This window comes from Paroedura picta, chromosome 17, assembly GCF_049243985.1.
Source record: "Paroedura picta isolate Pp20150507F chromosome 17, Ppicta_v3.0, whole genome shotgun sequence".
Taxonomy (NCBI): Eukaryota; Metazoa; Chordata; class Lepidosauria; order Squamata; family Gekkonidae; genus Paroedura; species Paroedura picta.
The window spans coordinates 3,995,382-4,011,114 of NC_135385.1; the positions used below are offsets into that span (position 1 = coordinate 3,995,382).

At 45.4% G+C, this 15,733-nt stretch overlaps 1 protein-coding gene across 1 annotated transcript in view; it reads right to left on the bottom strand.

Annotated features, from left to right (window-relative positions):
* Positions 1-15,733, bottom strand: part of VPS35L (VPS35 endosomal protein sorting factor like) — a 90,237-nt gene that overhangs the window by 53,812 nt on the left and 20,692 nt on the right. Inside the window, exons 10-14 of the mRNA XM_077316129.1 lie at positions 14,899-14,995; positions 12,818-12,865; positions 10,702-10,795; positions 7,535-7,612; positions 6,272-6,394 (exon numbers count right to left, since the gene is read on the bottom strand). Of these exons, the coding sequence (XP_077172244.1) occupies positions 6,272-6,394; positions 7,535-7,612; positions 10,702-10,795; positions 12,818-12,865; positions 14,899-14,995 (440 nt within the window). The remainder of the gene's footprint in view (positions 1-6,271; positions 6,395-7,534; positions 7,613-10,701; positions 10,796-12,817; positions 12,866-14,898; positions 14,996-15,733) is intronic.

Below are 15,733 nucleotides of genomic sequence, written 5' to 3' on the forward strand. Positions count from 1 at the left end.
CCGGGTGTTTAGACAAAATTTCTTTTGAATTAATTTCATCCCATTCGTTCTGGTCTGTCCCTCTGGGGCAAGAGAGAACAACTCTGCTCCATCCTCCATATGGCAGCCTTTTAAATACTTGAAGATGGTTATCACTGTTTTTAGGCAACTGGCTTTACAGGGAGGAGGACCAACAAGACTGAGTGAGGGAAGGCCAAACAAATCAAAACAGTCTTCACTGCTGGCAGAAGCCGATAGCAGAGGGAGAGAAAGACGACTGCCTCACGGCTGAGCAGCAGACTTCATTGGGCTTCACTTGCGAGCCAGCATGTTAGCAGAGGACAGGGAATGCCCGGATTCAAGCACACACATGCACAGGTCCTTTAACCAGAAGCCGACTCAGAGACCTTGACCGGTTACTCTCAGCCCAATGTCCCTCCTGGGGCTGCTGCAGCGATAAAATGGCAGGGAGGAGAACTGTGCACAATCCTCCCGAGCTCTTAGGAGGAAGAGTTGAAAGATGATTCAGAAGAAAGAAGAAAGAAGAAAGAAGAAAGAAGAAAGAAGAAAGAAGAAAGAAGAAAGAAGAAAGAAGAAAGAAGGAAGAAGAAGAATTTGTTCTTATATTCCGCTTTTCTCTACCCGAATGAGTCTCAAAGTGGCTTACATTTGCCTTCCCTTTCCTCTCCCCACAACAGACACCCTGTGGGGTGGGTGAGGCTGTGAGAGCCCTGAGATTATTGAAGAAGAAGAAGAGTTGGTTCTTATATGCCACTTTTCTCTACCAGAAGGAGTCTCAAAGTGGTTTAGAGTCGCCTTCCCTTTCCTCTCCCCACAACAGACACCCTGTGGGGTGGGTGAGGCTGAGAGAGCCCTGAGATTCCTGCTCGGTCCGAACAAGCTTTATCGGGGCTGTAGGAAGCCTAAGGTCACCCAGCTGGGGGCATGTGGGGGAGCGCGGAATCAAACCCAGCTCTTACCCACTACACCAAAAATGTGGAAAACTGAATTCTTCAGGAGGGCTTTTTATAACGCAAGAAAACCTTTACTACATGGTGTATGGTACACTTTATTGTTTTCTAACATTCTATTCCGGCTCGATTGCACTATTTATTGTATGTAAGACACCATTTTTACAACACTGTTTGTATGCCGTCATTTCATGTGGGATACAGTTATTTTTATGTTTGCGAGTTTTTGTAATCCTGCTGCAATGCACGGTTTATAGTGTGGCTCGTGAAGCCATTTGTTATGTTCTCCAATCCTCTAATGCAGTTAATTCATAGTATGCATTATACTGTTTTCATTGCACTGTTTTTGAGCTGGGTGATCTTGTTGGGAGTCCTGATGAGAAAAATTGGCTATACATCAACTAAACCATAAGCAAATAAACAAAACCACAACAGTATTTTGTTGCAGAAGCAGGAGGTGGAGATTTCTGGCCAAACGCCCGACGGTTCTCAACACAAATGCTTAAAAAAACAAACACGGGCAAAAGCTAGTACTGAATACCCATGATCCTTGCCTGTCATGGTGGTGGCTTCTTAAAAACTGACAACTGAATAGTGTTATATCAACAAAACCAGTATAGCAGGTTATCTGAACTGGAAGGAAGGAAGGAAGGAAGGAAGGAAGGAAGGAAGGAAGGGAGGGAGGGAGGGAGGGAGGGAGGGAGGGAGGGAGGGAGGGAGGGAGGAAGGGAGGGAGGGAGGAAGGAAGGAAGGAAGGAAGGAAGGAAGGAAGGAAGGAAGGAAGGAAGGAAGGAAGGAAGGAAGGAAGGAAGGAAGGAAGGAAGGAAGGAAGGAAGGAAGGAAGGAAGGAAGGAAGGAAGGAAGGAAGGAGAGTTGGTTCTTATATGCTGCTTTTCTCTGCCAGGAGACTTAAAGTGGCTTACAATTGCCTTCCCTTTCCACTTCCCACAACTGACACCCTGTGAGGTAGGCAAGGTTGAGAGAGCCAAAAATAACAGATTTCCACAGGGATGCATTTTATTGACACACAAACACACACACACACACTCACACTCTCTCTTTCTCTCTCTGTCTGCACTGGCATGTGTTAGCGTCTTGTTAGAAATTAAGTTTTTGCTTCTGACTTTTAAAGGAGTTCATAATGTTATGCTGATCACGTTTAAAAATAAAAAGGATGTGTAACTTGAATGGCCAAGGTGAGAAAACAGCGCAGAGAACAGAATTGTGAGATTCCAAAGTGGGATAACAAGTTCCCTTGATTTATGCCAGAAAGCAAGACGGGCTCTAGAAACCTTCAATTATGCATTTTCATTTCTGGTTGTCAAGGATCTGCATGGCAATTAACTTAATACGTCCTTCAGGCTAGGAGAATTTTGTGGGGAATGGTAACGTCCTGATGCTAAGACCGTTCCTTGGAAATTCATGCTCAATGTGGCTTTTTTTTGGGGGGGGGGGAGCAGCACTGGGAGTCTACCAGCACATGCTCTCACCCCCCCCCCCCATGCAGATGCTGATTCCTACAGATATAAATTAGATGTCAAACACTCTCATATTTAAAAAGGACGTTTTATGCATTTGATTTTTATCTTATCCTCCCTCCAAAGGGTTCGGGTAAAAGGATAAAACCTGGGGCAAGAGAGAATGGCCTGCAGTTTGGCTTCATGGCAGAATGAGGATTTGAACCTGGGTCTCAGCAATCGCTGCCAGGCAATGATTATTTTGTAAAATAATGAACTACTTTATGGTTCTTGAAAGTCCCCGCTCTGGACGACTACAGAGGCAAAGAGGAGTTTGGGGACAGTTGTAGAAGGCTAAAAGATATTGGTTGAGTGAGGGAGACGTGGACAGAAAATGGGACGATTGGACAAATACAGCTGGCTTGCTCAAAATATCATAACCGGTCTCCCAATGTCTCCAAAACATTCTTTTTGTGTATTAGTGAGTTCTGAGAGCTTATCAGCAAAAAGGATGATGTACGTGTTCAATCTACCAGCAACTGCAAGACTGTTGATCAAAACCCACAACATCGAACTCAAGGGAAATCTCGAGATTGGCTCAAAGGAACCGGCGCTGTCTTGGATCTAGCAGCAATTTCTGATGATGGAGTAGGCCAGGGGTAGTCAAACTGCGGCCCTCCAGATGTCCATGGACTACAATTCCCATGAGCCCCTGCCAGCGTTTGCCCCTGGAGTAGGACTTCCTACCTCCTCCCTTGATCTGTAGCTCCAAATGCCACCCCCCCTCCCAGATATGCTGCTCCTGGGGTAACAGGGACCTTCAAGAATAGTGTAAGGGGCCAGGTGAGGCTGCAACAGGAAGTGGGTGTCAGCAAAAATGCCCCCCCATGCATAAAAATCTGTTAGATCTCAGCCACTGGCTTGCAGTCTCGATCCAAGCCAACCTTCTCATTCCCTTTTACTCAAGTTGCGGGACACTAACACAGGCTTAGTATGGCTTAGCTTGCTGGGTGAAACCTTAAGGAAATCCCTTGTTCTGCTAGAGCAGGTTATACAATACGGTGAAGCTGCAGGTTAGCAAAGCGCCATCCTCAAACACCATAAAGCAGAGGTGTAGAAAATGTGGCTCTCCAGATATGCATGGACTACAATTCCCATGAGTCCCTGCCAGCAACATGCAAGAATCATAGAATCATAGAATCCTAGAGTTGGAAGGGGCCCTACAGGCCATCTAGTCCAACCCCCTGCTCAACGCAGGATCAGCCCTAAGCATCCTAAAGCATCCAAGAAAAGTGTGTATCCAACCTTTGCTTGAAGACTGCCAGTGAGGGGGAGCTCCCCACCTCCTTAGGCAGCCTATTCCACTGCTGAACTACTCTGACTGTGGAAATCTTTTTCCTGATAACTAGCCTATATCGTTGTACTTGAAGTTTAAACCCATTACTGCGTGTCCTCTCCTCTGCAGCCAACATAAACAGAGTCTTGCCCTCCTCCAAATGACAACCTTTCAAAGACTTAAAGAGGGCTATCATGTCCCCTCTCAACCTCCTTTTCTCCAGGCTGAACATTCCCAAGTCCCTCAACCTATCTTCATAGGGCTTGGTCCCTTGAACATCTGGAGAGCCACAGTTTGGCCACCCCAGAGCCTAGAAACAGCCCCAAACTGTGCAACCATTTTAAAAGGTGTTTAGGTCACCAAGTCTGGGCTAAGAGAGTTCGTTGCTGTGCCTTTATTCCTGAGGCACCCTGGATTTCAGTGCAAATCACTCTTCTGGGGAAGCATTTTTAAAACTGGTGTCCAGGAAACTGAAAGGTGCACATATCTGTGTCTGGCTCCTTGAGCAGATTTAGGGCAGTCGAGCCACTTGAATTTTTCTTAAAAATGCATTTGAAACTGCAGATTTCCCATTAACATTTATGGCCTTTACAATATTAACAAGCTGCCGCTTATCTTGCATTCCCATGCAAACTGGCATCCAATGGCCAACTGCTTTGGAATGGCAAATTCTCTCCCTCACTGCCCCCTTTTAAAAAAAAAAAGCTCCTTTTAGCTTCAAAAAGCATTTTCTAAAAATCGTTTGTGCCTCTCATTTTCATAGTACAGGTATTGATTTTTTTTTTAAATTACAAGCAGCCTTAGTAGCTATCTCAAAAAGAAAGGAAAAAAAGATCACACTTCCTGTAGGTTTGTGGCCGATTAGATGGCAGGCAGCTTTGATCGCCAAACCACCCGGATCAAAACCTACAAAGCACAACATTTAAGCACAGCACTCAAATTATATTTGCTAATACCACTCCGTGATACTGTATGAATTACAAGCTCTCTGTCCCACCTTGAACACCAATGGAAGGCAGCATGCAAAACTAACTAGGAATCTAGTTAGGGAGCCCCCAGAATTACAGATATCTCCAGACTACAAAGCTCAGTTCCCCTGGAGAAATGGATGCTTTGGAGGGGGGACTCTACGACACTGTACCCCAGTAGGTCCCTGTACTCCCCAGGTTCCATCTCCAAACCTCCAGGACTTTCCCAGCCTAGATCACCAACCCTAACCCATCCCAATCCCCTGTCAGTGGCCAGAGGGACCTTACAAACTTTATACCAGGTTTTCTCAACCAGGGATTCATGAAACTATGGAGTTTCTTGACAGTCCTATAAGGTTCCTGAATGGATGGGAATTAATTAAACATTTATTGGGTGGTCATGTTGACCTGCCCCCCTTTCCAAAATGGCCAGGAGATGGAGAGGGGCTCCAAGTGGGCATGTCCACAGCTCTGCTTCCCTATCATGTTCTGCATGATTGTCTCATTTCTGGGGTTTCTTGAAGCCTGAAGTATATTTCAGGGGTTAGAATCATAGAGTTGGAAGGGGTCATGCAGGCCATCTAGTCCAACCCCCTGCTCAATGCACGATCAGCCCAAAGCATCCTAAAGGTTGAGAAAGGTTGCTTTTTATTAACCCAAACTGGATAGCATATATGTGAAAAACCAACCATCTATTTCAAAGCACCTAGAACTTCAGGATCTAACTTGCACAACCTCTCCAGACAGCAAACAGGGCAATCCTGCACATACTTTTCTAGTCTTGGGGGGTTCCCAGGCTAACAAATCCTTCACCTTGCCAGGGTCCATTTTTATGCCGTTTGGATTGGCTCGTGCACCCGGTGTATTCATGAACTTAATCAATGAAATTATGATAGCCAGTTTGGTGTAGTGGTTAGGAGTGCGGACTTCTAATCTGGCATGCCAGGTTCAATTCTGCGCTCCCCCACATGCAGCCAGCTGGGTGACCTTTGGCTCGCCACGACACTGATAAAACTGTTCTGACCGGGCAGTGATATCAGCGCTCTCTCAGCCTCACCCACCCCACAGGGTGTCTGCTGTGGGGAGAGGAATGGGAAGGCAACTGTAAGCCGCCTTGAGCCTCCTTCGGGTAGGGAAAAGCGGCATATAAGAACCAACTCTTCTTCCTCTTCTTCTTATGCATGATTTATTGTATAAAGGGGTCTTGGCTTACCTTGATGATATACTTTTATATTCTGAAACCGTGTCTGATCATGTCATCAATAAAGCTTTCTATTAATCCAGAAGCCAGTTGTTAGTCTGCCCTTGACAAGAACCAGCTGAATCTTAAATGCCATCCAGGCCCACCAAAAAAGATGGTCTTGCATTTTCTCCAGAATCCCCTAAATGGAGTGTGTCTAGACAGTTGCCAAACAACACACTTCTAGAGAGGGATCCAACAACTGGGAAGGTTCAGAGGACCTGAGGCGTTGCACAAAGCCATGGACAAATTCAAGTATCACCTTAGATCATTGTTCTAGTTAAACATTAAAACTCGTCTATAACCAAAGCATTCGTTACCTCTGCAGCCCAATAAGAGATGCATTGTAGAATCCAATCTATTGCGGGAGAATAAAGAGTGAGGTATAATGGGAATTCGACACACTGCACCACCAGTTGATTCTGAACTGTGTCACTGTGGATCTGTGGAAAACAAAGATAAATCATTGCAAAAAGTAATAGAAGGATAAATTCCAAGTTAAAACCCGCTACACTGAACACAAGGGAAATTCTGGACACCTGCTGCAAGCAATCAACCATTAACAACAATTAAAATGTTCACTACGTTTCTCAGTTAAGCAGATTTCCTCTGAACCGGATCAAAGAGATCCTTTGTGCAGATAAACGTGAAAAATTCCTACTTTACTTAGTATCTTAGTTATTGAAAGAACATTTGCAATTTCACCAGTGATTGTGCTGTTTGCATCAACCATTTTGTTATTAGTTTTAACGTTTACGGTATACCTGGAGACCACTTTCGGCAGATGACGGGAAAGTGGTCTACAAATATCTTCCATAAATGAATAAGTCATCTACCCAGGGGGAGGGGAGGACGACTTCTAACATCTCCCCGGGTAGAATTCAAAGTTCTGTACGAATGCACCTTAATACAATGAAGGTTAGATTTTTAAAACCTTGATTTGGATCCAAGATCACCATTTCACCTACAGGAGAGTCTCTGATCTTGATCCATGCCAGGTGAAAGACCGCACCTGAGCCAGAGGAGACTGATGACCTACCTGCAGCTGCATTGGGGCAGAGGTCGGCAGCAGCTGCAAGGAGAAACAGAGCCACCCTGCCTCCTGGACGTTTCTTCCCAACACCTCAGCTACCATTTTGACAGCACCAATTGCACACGGGGCAGGGAGGGTTTTCCAGGGAGAGGAAGAAGGGAGACACTTTGCCTCTTCCTGCTCAGTCCAGAAGCACAGGGCAGCAGGAGCAGCAGGAAAGTGTGGACCACTTTCAAGAATCCTATGGTGTTGCAGGTGACATCATCACAAGTATTAGAGCAGCGGTAGTCAACCTGTGGTCCTCCAGATGTCCATGGACTACAATTCCCATGAGCCCCTGCCAGCATTCGCTGGCAGGGCTCATGGGAATTGTAGTCCATGGACATCTGGAGGACCACAGGTTGACTACCCCTGCATCAGAGGACTCTAAGTTCTTGGATCAGGCTTGGGATAGCCCAGCTTACCTGACAACTTATTACAGTATCAGCAAACAAGCTCAGCCTATTGAAGGCCCGGAGGCCTTGCTCACTACCTTCCGAGTATCCCTTACTTGCTTAAAGGTGAGAAGAAAATCAAAGAAGTTCTTGTTCAGGCTTTCTTTCAGCTGAGGAGCCACTTCCATTCCAACCTGCATTCAGAGAAAGAGAGGCATTCAGAATTTCCTCAGAAATGACCCACACATGGAATTCTGATGGGGACAAAATGGAGAGGGGGCAGAGGAGAGTGACAAGGATGATCCGGGGCCTGGGGACCAAGCCCTGTGAGGAAAGGCTGAGGGATTTGGAGATGTTCAGCCTGGAGAAGAGGAGGTAGAGAGGGGACAGGGTGGCTCTCAGGAAGCATTTGAAAGGCTGTCGGTGGAGGGCAGGGAAAGGTTCCTGTCGGCAGCAGATGTTAGAACCTTCAGCAACAGCCTTAAACTACAGGTACTGGCTGGATATCAGGAAAAATGTTTTCACAGAGTAGTTCAGCAGGGGAATGGGCTGCCTAAGGAGGTGGGGAGCTCCCCCTCACTGAAGGTCTTCAAGCAAAGGTTGGACAAGGACTTATCCTGGATGCTTGAGGCTGATCCTGCATTGAGCAGGGGGTTGGACTCGATGGCCTACATGGCCCCTTCCAACTCTAGGATTCTACTATGGGGTAGAGTGGGAATCAGTGTGGGTGAGAGGCTTGAAAACAGAGGCAGGGAGGACTCTTTCTAGCTGCAGGACATTGATCAACAGCATGGGGGTCAGCTATACCTTTGCAATCAAAAAGAACCAACCTGAACGTGTGTTCAGTTGTCTGCGTCTCCCTGAAAACTTGTAAGTGCAGACGGACATCAGTCAAAAGCCTTGCTTACACCCTAGTCCCTCCTCCTCCCTTGGTAAATCTGCAGCAGCACAATCATGGCATGCTGAGCCTCCTTTTCTAGCTAACCTGGAGGCCAGGCTGCTGGGGGGGGGGAAGAAAGATGCCCTCCACTTTCCTTTCGCGACCAGCCCAATCTGCTTTCTAAAAGGGGTCTAGGATGAAGCAAATTGGATTTGGGGTCTTCTCTGTTCAGCACTCCTAAGGGCCCCCTCATTGTAAACTTAAGATTCTGGCAATAAAGCACACAGCACAGGGTGACTCTTGACCCGGCGACACACTCAATAAAGGTCGCACTTACAATTGTGCAGTTAACAGTTGAATGTTATAAAGTTATAATATTCTGAACATGTTTTGTTTTGTTAATGTTAATGTTAATGTTTCGTCAATATTATTGTTCCAGTTAAAATAATGTTCTGGATCATATGTATTATATATGACTTTTATCTGTTATATTTTATATTTATCTGTTATATTTTATATTTTATCTGTTATAAGAGCCTTTTGTGGCGCAGAGTGGTAAGGCATCTGTCTGAAAGCTTTGCCCATGAGGCTGGGAGTTCCAGAGCCGGCTCAAGGTTGACTCAGCCTTCCATCCTTCCGAGGTCGGTCAAATGAGTACCCAGCTTGCTGGGGGGTAAGCGGTAATGACTGGGGAAGGCACTGGCAAACCACCCCGTATTGAGTCTGCCATGAAAACGCTGGAGGGCGTCACCCCAAGGGTCAGACATGACCCGGTGCTTGCACAGGGGATACCTTTTAATCTGTTATATTTATTTAAATGTTCTATGTAGTTAACCTATGATGTTCTATGTAAACCGCCCAGAGCTGTATGGAAGGGTGGTATAAAAATCTAAATAAATAAAATAAATTGTATTTCACCAGTAGCACAGTAGATTATCTGCTGGGAATCCTTACAGTAAACCACCCTGAGCCACAAAGGAGGGTGGCATAGAAATGCAATCAAATAAAATCAGAATGATGAATAAACAACAGCCTCAAGGGGGCCTGATTTGGAATGAAGCCATGGCATGGGAGGACAGAGTTGACCTCCCCCTTTTGTCCCGCCTGTAGAAGGCCTGCACATGGACCCCAATGAGGTTGCAGAGAGCTCCATGGAGCTGTTTCAGGTTTGGAAAATGGAGAAGTTCTGAATCACATCTCCCTTCCCCCAGTTGCATTATTTAAGGGAACTAGATTGTAGTTTGTTCCACAGTTTATTGTATATAAAGGTAAAGGTAAAGGTATCCCCTGTGCGTTTTCATGGCAGACTCACTACGGGGTGGTTTGCCAGTGCCTTCCCCAGTCATGACCGTTTACCCCCCAGCAAGCTGGGTCCTCATTTTACCGACCTCGGAAGGATGGAAGGCTGAGTCAACCTTGAGCCGGCTGCTGGGATTGAACTCCCGGCCTCATGGGCAAAGCTTACAGACGGCTGCCTTACCACTCTGCGCCACAAGAGGCTCTTATTGTATATATGACCTTGTTTTTACTGCACTGCTTTCTACAACGGTAATTCCAATTTTTTTGCATCATTTGCGCCATACCTTGCCTGACACTTTTTGCGTTGTTGGGAAGGGTATCCCCTGTGCAAGCACTGAGTCATGTCTGACCCTTGGGGTGACACCCTCCAGCGTTTTCATGGCAGACTCAATACGGGGTGGTTTGCCAGTGCCTTCCCCAGTCATGACCGTTTACCCCCCAGCAAGCTGGGTACTCATTTTATCGACCTCGGAAGGATGGAAGGCTGAGTCAACCTTGAGCCGGCTGCCGGGATCGAACTCCCAGCCTCATGGGCAGAGCTTCAGACTGCATGTCTGCTGCCTTACCACTCTGCACCACAAGAGGCTCTGCTACTGTAAAGGTAAAGGGAAAGGTATCCCCTGTGCAAGCACCAAGTCATGTCTGACCCTTGGGGGGACGCCCTCCAGCGTTTTCATGGCAGACTCAATACAGGGTGGTTTGCCAGTGCCTTCCCCAGTCATTACTGTTTATCGAATGACTCATGTTATTTGATTAAGAAAAGAAAAGAAACACGGCACTGCAGGAACCACCGTATTTGCTGCACCTCCACCTTTCATGCTATTGGGTGGCACAGTTTTATTCTGCGTAACGCAACAAGAGTGAATGCCAGCAAGACAGGTGGGCCGTTAATAGGGCCATGCAATTTACACTTGGTAACAATAAGTAACACCACCTTCTGAAGGTTTCCAGGTACCAATGATACGATTTCAGATCTTTAGAATGATTCTGGGTGTTCTGATGATTCTTTCATGTTCTGGAAAGTCACCTGCCGCTAATCGTTATTTCTCTTCCCCTCCAGGCGGAACCAATAAAGCCTTTGTTGAAAGTGTCATGAAATCCTACCCTGCAGAGATATGCTCTAGCGTAGACGGCGACCAGAGGATCTCCAATTCCTCGGATCATGGAAGTTAGGCGTGGGAGACTTTCTGAAATCCCTCTGAATGAAAGAAAAAAAAAAGAATCATTTGAGATGGCAGATTCTGGGATTTTGCACTCACCTAATATTCTGCTCGGTGTCAAGATCCTGTTCACAAGTCCTTGCCAGGAAAGGTTCCCGTTTATTTGTTCGCCTGTTTTTCTGTTGAAATTCTGCTCATGTCTATTGCCATGTAATGTTAATGCCATGTTTCTGTGTTGGTATGTTCTTGCTATGGAGTGCTGTTCTCTGTTTGACCTTCTGATGTAGTTGTCTGTTTCCTAATCTCTCCCTTACCTTCTGGCCATTTATATAACCGCCCCTCCCCTCAGGGCGGTTTACAACATAATACATTAAAACATTGATAATAACCAATTAAAATTTCTAAAAACAATTGTAAAAAGCCTCGGATTCGAATTCTCAGCAGAATCGGCCGTAGTTCTTCAGATTTTATTCATTCTAGGGAGGCTCTTCCGGGGTCTTATGGGAGAAGGCTAGCAGATGTCATCTCATAGATCATTTATTGGCCCCAACTAAATGCCTGAGGGAAAAGCTCCATTTTGCAGGCCCTCTGGAACATTGACCTTGAAGTGGGGAGCTGGAAGGGAGGTAGAGGTGGCTTTGATCACCTTTTACATACTGTTCAAAGGAGATGCAAAACCTGGGAAGATTTTAGTACCTGCTACTCTAATGCAGGGTAAAAGGTATCCTGTGCAAGCACTGGGTCATGTCTGACCCTTGGAGTGACGCCCTCTAGCGTTTTCATGGCAGACTCAATACGGGGTGGTTTGCCAGTGCTTTCCCCAAGCTGGGTCTTCATTTTACCGACCTCGGAAGGATGGAAGGCTGAGTCAACCTTGAGCCGGCTGCTGGGATCGAACTCCCAGCCTCATGGGCAGAGCTTTCAGACTGCATGTCTGCTGCCTTACCACTCTGCGCCACAAGAGGCTCTAATGTAGGGACCAATGGTTAATTCAGGGGGAGGGAGAATAATGGGTTTTTAAGAGTATGCTGGCTAGCTTGTAACTCAGCTTCAGTAAGGGAAACCTTACTCCCTCTTTAGCCTTATTAATAAAGAGATTTCTGCTCTTCAACCAAGTCTGCTTTTAGAAATTTCACCAGGGATCAGACAGCCTTTGCATTGCACTAACCCCTAAAGCTGGGCAGAGAGCTTCTCCCCATAGTGGCTCTCTGTATTGCCCCCATGCTGCTTCCAAGCCTAAAATACAGGGAGCGTAGGCAAACAGAATGGAGATTGGCAACCAGATCTCGGGATGGTACAGTCCAAATAGGGAAGTGGCTCTAGGAGTAAGTTTTGGTTTAATGTGGCAAACCTTCTCCATCTCTGCCATAACCAAACCCCACCTTCTCCAGGACATACTGAAGGAGCCCAGAAGTCTCGGCCAGGCATAGTCTACAACAGGGGTAGTCAAACTGCGGCCCTCCAGATGTCCATGGACTACAATTCCCGGGAGCCCCCTGCCAGCGAATGCTGGCAAGGGCTCCTGGGAATTGTAGTCCATGGACATCTGGAGGGCCGCAGTTTGACTACCCCTGGTCTACAACGTTTAGCTAAACATAAACATAAATATTCCATTTGGTCACAGCCATCTGATAGGCTTGGACTTGTGTGATTTTTAGCATACAGTTCAGGGCATTAAATTGTCCCTGGGTAGAATCCAAATCTAAAGGTCAAGGTAGCCCCTGTGCAAGCACCCAGTCATGTCTGACGCCCTCTAGCGTTTTCATGGCAGACTCAATACAGGGTGGTTTGCCATTCCCTTCCTCAGTCATTACCCTTTTACCCCCCAGCAAGCTGGGTCATCATTTTACCGACCTCAGAAGGATGGAAGGCTGAGTCAGCCTTGAGCTGGGGGCTGGGATCGAACTCCCAGCCTCATGGTCAGAGTTTCAGACGGCATGTCGGCTGCTTTACCACTCTGCACCACAAAAGGCCAAACCTTGGGAATTCCCAAATGGAATTCATGTCTATATTTCCGCATGCACCACATTTATACAACCAAAAGTTGATTCAATACTTACGTTTTGTAAAGAAACTTGTTGCATTTGAGTATTGCTGCTTCCACATAGCTGTATCAAGAGTCAAAAGGGAAAAAAAATCTCTTGCCAGAAAAGGAAGCCAAATGTCCCTCGGTTACTAAAACGGCTACCATAAGCCCCCAAACATTCTGGATCCAGCTGAATGGTCTCATCCCTTTGACTTCCAACTACTATGGATGGTGTCATGATTATGGGACATGAAGCAGCTGGGTATCCTTTGGCCATGCCTGGGCCCAGCTTACCTAAGAAATCCCATCTGTCTTTTCCAATTATAATTTATCCAGCTTCATACTTGGATTTTTCCATCGGCACTATAAAATTCTGTCCACTTTATCCCACTGGTCTTCAGAATCCCCACCCCTCAGAGCAGGGGTAGTCAAACTGCGGCCCTCCAGATGTCCATGGACTACAATTCCCATGAGCCCCTGCCAGAGTATTTGTGATGGATAAACCAACATCAGTGGTTCCAAGGTTCCTAATCTGACCTAACTTTACTGATTAGGCTTTATTAACTGGCCCTCAAGTGGACAGCCATATTAACAGAGGGAAACTTTAATTAAGAAGTGATGTGACATGACAGCCGGTATACTGCAACCACATAAAAAAAATTCCACTTAAATGGCTACAGAATGGCTATAAAAAATTCCACTTAAATGGCTACTTAAATGGCTACAGAAACATGGACAGCTGAAAATTACAGCAGCCCCATCAGACTGTAAAGGCAGCATCATAGAATTTCTGTTCAGGTGCTGTGCAGTTAACACCGTGGCTCTTGAACGGGGTGGTCAAACTGCAGCCCTCCAGATGTCCATGGACTACAATTCCCATGAGCCCCTGCCAGCAACACTGGCAGGGGCTCATGGGAATTGTAGTCCATGGACATCTGGAGGGGCACAGTTTGACTACCCCTGTCTCAGATCATTTGCACTGAATTTTAATGTCCTTTGAATGGGTGTTCTTTCTTTAAATTCTCCAGAGCCGTGTACGGTTTGAAAAGCAACATTTTGTAAAAATGTTACAGAATCCTCCCTTGACACATGCTGAAGTCAAACATGGAAAAGCAATCATGTTCAGTACAATAAAAATCAGGATAAAATTAGGGGCAGAACTAATTTCGCCGTTGCTATTAGCTGCACAATTCTTGAAAGCAGCCAGATGGGAAACGGAATCAAAGGTATCCCAAGTTTAAACGGTGCCCCAATAAAATACAGGAAATGTTAATCCTTGAGAAGATTTCGTCACACTTGAAAATAACAGCCCGACAACATACTCCTATGAATGTCCAACTTAAAATGGCTGAATTTCTCAGATTTTGAAGAAAGAGAAATGATTACAGAAATACAACTCTGGTTTTATATATTATTTGCCCCTAAACATATTAAGGACACAGATTACCTCTCAAGACAACTACTGGTTCACTGTGTGTTTTAAATTTTCACTCCTTAATTGAAAGCTTATACACTCGACCGGATCCAACCAGCTTTCCTGCTGATAAAAAGGGTCCCCTTTGGCCACTCAAAAGGTTATACCGGGGTCCACGGGACTTGTATGGACAAAGACCACACAGGAAAAGGGCTGGAATGGGAGGGGAAATTGGGCAAGGTTGAATGGAACAGCTAGTTGGATCTATTCCTCAATCAATGAGGTTAATAAAACCCACCAAGGTTGCTAATATCAATTGCTAATGTGCTTACTGTAATCCAAAACCATTAAAATCGTTGCAAAAAAAAGCAGCCATAAATAAGTTATAATGTTATTTATAACTTATAATGTTCTGTGTAAAGTTATAATGTTCTGTGTAAACCGCCCAGAGCTGCAAAGAAATGGGCGGTATAGAAATCTAAATAAATAAATAAAATAAATGTCGTTTTCATTTCAGTGCAGGATGGAGAATCCCCTGTCAGGATTTCCCTAACAGGCCTTTACAATCCTTGCTGTCGCTTAGATTCTCCGCATGAAAAACAGTAAGACATCACAGCATGCTTTTTCAGAAATCCAAGGATACATCGGATAACATTTCCATCATCTTAAGCGTCTCATTAAAAAACCACAACCAAGGATACAATCTGGGGATGAGTTCTCTGATGGACGCAATCTTGAAGAACCAGTTTAAGCACGTTTCCTTGGCGGTATCATTAACACAGTCTGGAGTAAAGTTATCTGTGGGGGGGAAAAGATTAGACTGAGAAACCTCTTCCTTATTTTGATTCTGAATTTAAAAATTAGCTGTGTTTAATTCTCACAGTCTAGGACACAAAGGGTGCTCCCATGTATTAAAACGATATTAAGATAGGCCAAGATGTACGGCAATAACTTCTATGTTAAAACTCCATTTTTCAGTTCATCCTTGTATTACAAAGCCTGACACTTATTTTTCTCCTGTCTCCTCAAGAGACTGCTACTCCAGAGACAGCCTGTCCATTTCAGGAACATTCACCATGAGGAAATTTATTTTCATTAAACAACAACAACAATAAAATCCTGTCATAGAAGGAAGTCTGAGCCCGAGGGGACCTTTGAGAACAACACACATGAAGAACATGGCAGCTTCTACCCAGAATTAAACTTCGCTGGTCCTCAAAATGCTCAAACGGGACTCAAACTTTGTTCTGTTGCTTCAGACCAACACTGTTATCCGTGTTAAAATCCTGTCCGTTTGCAGTGACCTAGAACTGGGGAACTATCAGGTTAACCACCAATCTAGGCTATGCTAAGGAAAAACATCTCATCTCATCTCACTGACAAATATTCGGTAAATTCACATTGCAAAGATGACCCAATACGTTTTTGTCCGACTTGGCTTCCGAGGTGGCTTTTATGATTCTGCATTTCCCACATCATCTCTATGACAAATAAAGTTTAAGAGAGTTGCCCTGCAAAATATTCTCAGCTGAATGG